The sequence below is a fragment of the Montipora capricornis genome, chromosome 7, assembly GCF_036669925.1.
Source record: "Montipora capricornis isolate CH-2021 chromosome 7, ASM3666992v2, whole genome shotgun sequence".
NCBI classification, from domain to species: domain Eukaryota; kingdom Metazoa; phylum Cnidaria; class Anthozoa; order Scleractinia; family Acroporidae; genus Montipora; species Montipora capricornis.
In genome coordinates this window covers 36,571,850-36,581,849 of record NC_090889.1, presented here as the reverse complement: position 1 = coordinate 36,581,849, position 10,000 = coordinate 36,571,850, and the positions used below count along the sequence as shown (strand labels likewise).

Below are 10,000 nucleotides of genomic sequence, written 5' to 3'. Positions count from 1 at the left end.
AAGAGTAGGGCAGTCAACAGGTGTGAAAGCCTTTGCATGCTATGTTCATGTTCCACTGTAGTTGTTTTCATTCAGGATTTGGGGAAGAACTCCAACTGTTCCCTCAGGATGAAATGAACTATTTGTAATTGTTATACCTTTCAGACTGTTTATGAAGAGCGAAGTCCTGGTTACCGTTTCAGGCAAGAGTATTTGAATCAACTTAACACAGAAACCATGTCTCTGGAGCAGATTCAAGATGAGTCTGTAAGCTGATCTTTTACATTTTTGATATCATAGATATCGAAATAGTAATGATGATGATAATAGTAATAATCATAATAATAATAATAATAATAATAATAATAATAATTATAATTATTATTATTATTATTATTATTATTATTATTATTATTATTTCATATATAACATTGCCATAACTTCATGACAATAACAGTATTAACAGAAATTTCAAGCTCACGATACAACTTTTTAAAGACATGTTTTGGCATGACTCATGCCATCATCAGTTTAATGTGTTGTTTCCTTTTCCACTGTTTTAAATACGTTTACAATTTGAGTACGTTAGCAATTTGAAATTTAAAATACAGTAACAGTTACAATTCTGCGCATGCAAGTGCATGAGTGTTAATTACATCATGGAGTCACAAGAAGCAAAAATTATTGTTGTGTTGTAATTGCGCATTGAGTTCTGGCTTCAAAGTGCCCCTGTGATCAAAAAAACCACTTCCTTTTTTCCCTCAAATTTTGAAAGTGTGTTTGCTTAACACCTGACTGGCAAAATTTTGAGCTTTGATTTTTATCCAAAGGCCGTTTACTTTGAGTGTAAGTTTTGGATTTCATGGTCTGCCATTACTCACATTCAAAACTTACCGATTGGACCTCAGAGGGTTGGATCCATGGAAAAGTGACGTCAGAGGCTCACTAGCTTAAAATTTCAGCGTGTGAACGCAGCTTATTATATATGCAAAGCATGAGTTTAAAAGGCTGAAAGCCCAAAACCCCCGTGCTGCATATTAAGAGCGCCTCTCAGCAATTTTCACCTAAGACCGTGCAAGATAAAAAAATCGAAAATTGCCAAACTTTGTCACAATAAAGTACTACCAAAACCATTTTTAGAAAAATATGTTTTAGTTTGTTTCGATAATTATTTTACCTGGACGGCGACTTTTTCGGTATGGAGCCTTGTGAGCGAGTGAAAACGACTCCAAAATGTTGCTCGTTTGAATCGCTATTTTTGAAATAACGAATGAGTAACTTGAAATTCAAAACAACATGGCACAACTACAGTAATTCCTTCACCCTTTAGCGCTGTTAACGGTACAATATACCAAAACTGGAATTTTTGACCAAATTTTAAAACTTAACCTTTTTTACATTGATTACAGAGTGCCAAATTTGTACGAAATTCGACTGTCAAAAAAGCATCCTGGTACATGGCTTTCTCAAACGGGATGATATTCATCGGAATAAGCAATGTTTCTGCTGCAATTAAATTCAATAAAATTTTTGGGTAAATGAAACGGAGGATTTTTGAGGCCCAATTTCAACATGCTGTTTGTCAACAAAAGTCGACCTTCGACCACCAAAGCGGAGGCGAGGTATATTGAATCACACACGCTAATCTCGATTTATTCACTGAACAATTCGAGTCTTTAGGTTTACTGGAACTACTGTAGGTAAAATGGAACGTGTCATTTGAAATTTAACTGTTTTGCTTCAAGAGTGACATATCCGGTAATTAAAATAACTGACCTAAAAATTTGCATACTAGTAATGCACTAGTCAGTGGAAAGCCCCGCACCCCCATACCCGGGGAATACCGGGGCATTAGACCAGGCCTGCCTTCTAAATGAAGCAAATTTCTCGCTATGCGGGGCAGTTTTGTACGTCAAAACCAAACTTTTCTCCCCTGCACCCGGGACAATACAGTACTTCCAAAACTATAAAGCACAATGTTGACCAAAATTAATATACTTCAAGAATTTTACCTCAAATTAAACTTTGACAAACATGAAAATCAACAATGCAGTTCATTTCTCATAAAGCCCAAATAAATCTACCTTGAGTTACAGATCTGGCATTCCAAACTTTACAATCTCTCCAAAAACAGTAATATTAATCACTGGGTTTAGCACAGCCCTATAAATGGCAATAAAAATACCAGTTTCCTTGGTGTCAAAACCATTAAAAATAACAACAACATAAGTCCAAACATGCATTTGACGAGCAACTTAATCTGACAATATTCCAGTTATTTCCCTTCTTTGCATGAGCATACCCATTCTCAAGTACACTCAACCGACTACAACGGTTCACTATCACAACAATTCTCAAAGAGCTATACAAATTTTACTAAGGAAATGGCTTATTACCAATATTTTATGGCCTCATAATCCAGCTACATTTTGCAAATAACCAAGAGATTACCAAGGTAAGAGAGTAAATCTCCTATATGGAGCGTTTTCAGTCACGTGACCAGCAGCCATATTGGATTACTGAAACAAAAGAAACTTAGAAAGTATTTGCATACAAACAGAGTTCAAATCCCAGAGGATTAGCTTGATACACCATCATGGTCGCCATTCCTTTGTTATGGAACAATAACATGGCCGCTGTGACGTCATGTGAAAACGCTCTATAGGCCTTATACCCAAGGTAATCCCTCGAAAGTTATTTTTAGACATGGTGCCCAGTTCTTCCGAGGATTTTACTCGCGCGATGCATGGACTGCCTAAGCAATTTTCTCGAAAACTACCTGACAGAAATGTTTTCTGCACTCTCAGCTGTCTTTTTGTTCGGCTGGGCCTTCATTTGCTTTGTGCTCTTTGGCTGTTCATTATTTTGCCGTTTATTCGGTTTTAAGGAATTTAATAAGCAAACCTCAACGGTAACGGCAACGAGTACAGTGCCTGTGTAGGCAAGGGTTATAATTCTAATCATTTCATTGCCGTTCTTTACTAAACAACAACGTGAAATGACCACATTCTGCATCCCCGTCTAAGCCCCGCTCAAGTTCCCCGCTCCCCGACACTTGCGCCTAATTCTGCCGGTCGAAAACCACGCGTACCGTGGCAAAAGTGACCGTCCAAAACCGCTGAATTCCCCGGCTAATGCCCCGCATTCCCCGGGTATGGGGGTGCGGGGCTTTCCACTGACTAGTGCATAAGATTCATTCCATTCCATATTTTTACGCAAACAAGTTTCCTTAATTCCCTTTCTGAACATACCTGCAAAACAAACAAACAAAAGTATCCCCCTTTATATAAGTATACGCTGGCTGGATTTTCCTCGAAGCCCTCAAACGACCATCGAACTAGTCGAACGCTTTGTGACCTTCGCGAGTTGTGCCGTGATTGTGTCGTCAGAGCTGTCACGCAAGAGATTAAGACAAAGCACACAGACCAATGGCTTCGTGCGGTTATTCGGAGTTTGTTGGGGGAATTTGTGGCCCAAGTTCTAATAATCCAGCAAACGTTCAGTGCGTAACAATAGCAAAATGTGATAAGGATACCAAGGCACACTTGAGAAGTTATAAAGTGTCGGATTCTTCTCTGGATACAGAGGCTAGGCTTTTGCTCGCACGTGCAGGTCAGCTTTAACTGAAATCACTTAAATTAAGGTATTGAGCAGAAAATCACTTTGCGAAATCTGCAGATACTACCTATTACAGACTTAATACCAAAAGCAGAATACCCGCCCACAAGAAATGGACCCTAAAAGCACTGCTGCCGCAGTGCCGCAGTCGTGTATGAGGCAAGGACCGCGGCACTAGCCAGTCTACTCAGCTCAATTTAACCTCAAGTCGACTAAGGCACTGCGGCACCTACTCAATTCACTCTATCGGCACTTCGGCACTGCGGCTAGTGTCGCAAACGTAAACGCTCCTTTGTGGACGGGTATTCAGCAATCGTTCCAATTGCGAAAATGGAGTAAGCAAGAGATGTAAGACCTATGTAATCATCTGAATCATGTATCGTTGTACGAGACTGTGAGCACTCACTTTTCCAGTTGTCCCTGAAGCGAGTACATTGATCAGCGCAGCCGGATTGTATCACTGCCTAAACCTAACAGTTATTGTTTTCTTATTAATGGCTTTCAAAGGTGTTTTTGAGATATACGATATCATTTTGGGTACGACGATTTGCGTACGGCATCGTGATCGATTTGGAATCCTATGGAGATGTAATAAGAAAAATCGCGCCTGCCCACATGAATGGGCATCACACATGGCAGTGAAAGGGGAGCGCGGATTAACCCTTGCTCAGTCTCAAAAATTTCAAAAGCTTACTCCAAGTACTGATTCCAGTGGCATCGCGTAAGGGCTAACCCCACTGTCGAATACAGTATTGCATGAATAGAACAACCGATCGATATACATACATTCATTCATGCATAACTTTATTTATCCTCGAATTTCCGAGTGGAGCTTACAAAGCTACTGTCTCCCGGCTTATTTTCTGACATACATTTCAATAGATAATAATAATATTATTATAAGTAGTAGTATATAAATTTAATAATAACATGTATTTAACAAATGAAGAAGCCTTGACTGTGCTCTGTTCTGTTGTAAAGCACGCAGGAAGCGGCTAGAGCACGAAAAAAGTGTAGGGGAAACACGAGCCGATAGGCGAGTGTTTCTCCCTACTTCTTGAGTGGTCTAGCCGCTTCCTGCGTGCTTTACAACAGAACAGAGCACAGTCAAGGCTTCTTCATTTGTTTTATGATAAAGAACAAGTAATTTTCTTCAAAAACTCTACTTTATTTTCAAAGCGCGCGCTGCTTGTGGTGAACTGAGGTGTCGTCAGCACAGTGCTTTATACTCTGATAAAACACGCTAATTTGGACCAATCAGAGCGCTTGTAAGAAAGTTTAAAATTATTTGACTGGTTAATGAAACATAGGCTTGTCAAAACATCAATCAGCTGGAAAGTGGCTTGACAGAAATCACACAAAATTCGAATTTATGGAAAAACAAGTGCCTCAATCTTCGGTTTCAGTCCGTAAAAAACAGCAAAAAAGAGGATCTAAATAATTAAGTTAAGTGAAAACCGGCCGAATTGTTGCCCTTGAAAACCTGCACGTTTCCGACATGACAATTGGATAACAAACTGTTCATTGCTTGTGGCTGGAATCTGAAAACCTGTTGGGAATTTTGTAAATGAAGAACTCCAGCGAGAGGACTTTCTGAGCTTGAAAGAACTGCTGGACCGGGCGACGGCTGAGGTCTTCCATCCAAAGCACTTGACAGAATATCTGAGCAAGCCTTTAACTGACAGCTTCAATAATAGCCAAGGAAAAATTCGGAAATTCATCTGCCATTTCTGCGGATGATGGCGTGAGCTTTCGTTTGTTCCGTGCTTTGTACTGTCATAAAGCACGCTGTTTAAACCAATGAGAGCGCGCGTTTTATAGAAACTTTATTATAATATACAATATATACTGGTATTATGTATAATTTATATAATATTATTACATAAGTATCATGATAATAATAATAATAATAATAATAATAATATATCTGTAACCCTATACCTAGTTTTCTAATGACGAGATATTGGTAAAATAAGAAATATATACACCCTCACTGTAGCCGTACAGCCACCTTGCGCCAAATATATTTCAATCACATTTTCTGAATGAACTTGCACCTAGTTTTTGAATAGATTGCGCTCTCTCTCTGAGCTTTAACGAACAATAAATCCTGGCTAATTTTCCAACCTACAAGACATACACGGTGTGGTGGTCTGCGGGTTTTAGAGAATTCTATTGACCAGAACCATGCTAATTCCGTTGTATGTATCAAAAACACTAGCTAGCTAACTAGCGCGTGTGTGTTAAGGTAGCTCAAACCAGTTCAACCATTTTTGAGGGAATGTCTCATTAGACAGACTAATTAGCTCTTTAACAATGTTTCAGTTAACGGCAATGTTATGGTACCACATGAAACACCGGCCGATAATCGCTTAACAAGATGCACATGTTACTGTGACGTAATAAATTACCATGGCAATAAAAGAACCATCTAAAAACGCCCTATATTTTATGTTAAAGCACTTAGTATCTCAAAAACGAACTAAGGTGACCCCCATCTTTTATTGCTGAAAAGCGATTAGCAGGCTAAGATGAAACTCTGCAAAGTTTAAAAAAAATCTGGAGAGGATTCAGAACCACCATAAAATTCCCAATTGTGAAGGTGGCTATGAATCTGCTGCAGATAATAGGCCACTTCAGCTTTAATGTCTGCCTCCTCTTCAAAGCGAGTCTAAGTGCGAAGTTTTTGTGATGGTAATCAGTTCTCCTTTACAGATGAATGAAAACTAATTTTCATGACAAGAACTTCGCACTAATCTCGTACCCAGATCTCCCACGGTCATACGGAAGGGAGATCTGGTAAAGTTCGATTTCGAGCATGCTCAGTGCTAGCGAGGCCCGAAATACGGGCTTTTCTATCACTGCGCATGTTCGTACTCTCTGTTGTGATTTTGGGTTAATTTGCGGAATAAACATGGATTTCGAGAGTATTCTTGAAGAGATTCTTTTGGGTAGAGGACAAGGAAACCTTAAAATTAAGCCGAATCAGAAAGAAGGGCTACAGGCGATTGTTTTTGAACGGTCGAGATTGTTTAATTGTCGGAGCAACTGAAGAATCACTGAAACGAAGGCTTAGGCTTAATCAGTAAACGAGTGCTATTTTCTTCACACAATCTCGTGAAAAGTGTAGTTAATCAAACCGTAAATTGAAAGCGAAAATGTTAAAGAGTGCTTAGACATAATCACTGCAACGAGCGCTATTTTCTTGACACGATCTCGTGAAAAATGTATTTAATCTAATCGTAAAATTCACAATTGATCACGACTTAATCCGCGAGTCATGCTTTAAGAACGAGAAATACTGTTTTGAATAAATTACATACTTAAACTTGAATTTATTAGTTTCTGCGTACCTCGTAGCAAGAAGCTACGCAGAACTTTATTCGAGTGGCAGGGTACGTGGGGCTTTCGTCAGTACCATTTACACAAACGTCGCACATTTTTTAAATGATTTTCCTCAACTGTAAAGCTTTTCCGGCGTCGGAAAAAAAGAACTTTCCCCCGCACAACTGGCATTTATTCAAAACAGCACATGAGCTTGCGAAAACCAAACTTCACTAAGTGCCCCGCGAAATAAGCCAAACGGAGCGTAAATTGCAATGCCGCAACCTTTTTTTAGTAGCCAATGAAAAATGGTGTACTGTCGAACTTTACCAGATCTCACATAACTTTGCACTTAGATCAGGTTTGAAGAGGAAACAGGCATGATCTCGGAAATGGCCTATTTTCTTAAACTTTGCAATGAGTTTTGTCTTAGCGTGCCAATTACTCTCCAGCAATAAAAAACGGGAATCACCTAGTTCGTTTTTGTGAAATACGCGTTTAAAGATAATATATAGCGTTTTTTTTGGTGGCTCATTTGTTTCCATGGTAACCTATTACGTCACATTAATGAGTGCATCTGGTTAAGCATTTATTGGTGTTTCATAATTTATGGTATCATAACATTGCAGTTAAAGTGCCCATAACATAAAAAAAAACCCTTTTAAAAGTCCATATTAAAAAATAAACTTTAGCGTAAGGATTTTTCCATTCAAACGAGAGCCGAATTTTCTACGACTTTTTAAGTAGCATGCAAATTGCACGCCATTTTGGCATACCATTCGCTGAAGTCTTCTCTCGACTTATGACGTAGATTCAGGAACACGTGGTCAGAGAACATGAGGATTTTAGAGTTGATGCGAAAAAATGCCTGAAAGATGCGTTACCGCTAGCCGCAGAGCCGAAGTGAACGAAAGTGGGTTTCGCGCGGTTCACGTCGGATAGAGTGGATTGAGTAGAATGGCTGCTGCCGCAGTGCCTAGTCGACTTAAGTTTAAAATTGAGCTGAGTGGACTGGCTAGTGCCGCAGTGCTTGCCTCATGGATTAAAGAACGAGCTGTATCCAACAACACGACTGCGACACTGCGGCAGCAGTGTTGTTAGGGTCCATTTCTTGTGGGCGGGTATTCTGCTTTTGACATTATAAGTCTGTAATAGGTAGGTATCTGCAGATTTCGCAAAGTGATTTTCTGCTCAATACCTTAATTTAATTGATTTCAGTTAAAGCTGACCCGCATGTGCGAGCAAAAGCCTAGCCTCTGTATCCAGAGAAGAATCCGACACTTTATAACTTCTCAAGTGTGCCTTGGTGTCCTTATCACATTTTGCTATTGTTACGCATTAAACGTTTGCTGGATTATCAGAACTTGGGCCACGAATTCCCCCAACAAACTCCGAATAACCGCACGAAGCCATTGGTCTGTATGCTTTGTCTTAATCTCTTGCGTGACAGCTCTGACGACACAATCACGGCACAACTCACGAAGGTCACAAAGCGTTCGACTGGTTCGATGGTCGTTTCAGGGCTTCGAGGAAAATCCAGCCAGGGTATACTTATATAAAGGGGGATACCTTTCTTTGTTTGTTTTTCAGGTATGTTCAGAAAGTTAATTAAGGAAACTTGTTTGCGTAAAAATATGGAATGGAATGAATCTTACTAGTATGCAAATTTTTAGGTCAGTTATTTTAATTACCGGATATGTCACTCTTGAACCAAAACAGTTAAATTTCAAATGACACGTTCCATTTTACCTACAGTAGTTCCAGTAAACCTAAAGACTAAAGACTCGAATTGTTCAGTGAATAAATCGAGATTAGCGTGTGTGATTCAATATACCTCGCCTCCGCTTTGGTGGTCGAAGGTCGACTTTTGTTGACAAACAGCATGTTGAAATTGGGCCTCAAAAATCCTCCGTTTCATTTACCCAAAAATTTTATTGAATTTAATTGCAGCAGAAACATTGCTTATTCCGATGAATATCATCCCGTTTGAGAAAGCCATGTACCAGGATGCTTTTTTGACAGTCGAATTTCGTACAAATTTGGCACTCTGTAATCAATGTAAAAAAGGTTAAGTTTTAAAATTTGGTCAAAAATTCCAGTTTTGGTATATTGTACCGTTAACAGCGCTAAAGGGTGAAGGAATTACTGTAGTTGTGCCATGTTGTTTTGAATTTCAAGTAACTCATTCGTTATTTCAAAAATAGCGATTCAAACGAGCAACATTTTGGAGTCGTTTTCACTCGCTCACAAGACTCCATACCGAAAAAGTCGCCGTCCAGGTAAAATAATTATCGAAACAAACTAAAACATATTTTTCTAAAAATGGTTTTGGTAGTACTTTATTGTGACAAAGTTTGGCAATTTTCGATTTTTTTATCTTGCATGGTCTTAGGTGAAAATTGCTGAGAGGCGCTCTTAATTCTGCGGCGTACACAGGTATTGCATTCTTAAACTAGTGAGCCTTTGACGTCATTTTCTCCTCGATCCAGCTCTCTCAAGAACATAATGTTAGTAATGGCGGACCATTAAATAGGAAAATTACAGTTAAAATAAAGAGGTGTCTTTGAAATCAAGGCTTAAAACGTGGGTCACTTAGTGTTTTGTTAACATAGTTTTGAAATCCAAAGAAAAAAAAAGAATTGATTTTTTGGTCACAGGGGCACTTTAAGCGGCCAATGTAGATCGCTTCTTTGAGTTAAAGACAATGTCTAGTTTTGGCTGAATCTACAATCTTGAAACAATCATTCTAGATCTGCGAAAATTGAAAAACAATAGTGGTATAATCGTGTTAAGGCCCGACAAAGGGAATGTTGTAGTTATCATGGACCATAATGAATACATTGATTGTTGTGCATTTCTAAACATAATTAATGATAGAGAGAAATTTAAATGTTTACGTAAGGATCCAACACAGATTCGCGAAGGGAAGCTCCAATTAACGTTTTTTTAAGAAAACTTTGGTCAGAAGGCCAATTAGATGAAACTACCTATAGGAATTACAACACAGCAATGATTTTTGCTTCTTGTGACTCTATGATGTAATTAACACTCGTGCACTTGCATGCGCAGAATTGTAACT

General features: G+C 38.9%; 1 protein-coding gene across 2 annotated transcripts in view; it reads left to right on the top strand.

Moving 5' to 3' along the window:
• The first annotated feature begins 148 nt into the window (after positions 1-148).
• Positions 149-10,000, top strand: part of LOC138057068 (uncharacterized) — a 12,843-nt gene continuing 2,991 nt past the window's right edge. For both annotated transcript variants that reach the window (XM_068903083.1, XM_068903082.1), the window contains exon 1: positions 149-246. In XM_068903083.1, coding sequence (XP_068759184.1) covers positions 217-246 — 30 coding nt within the window. In that variant the 5' untranslated portion in view covers positions 149-216. The remainder of the gene's footprint in view (positions 247-10,000) is intronic.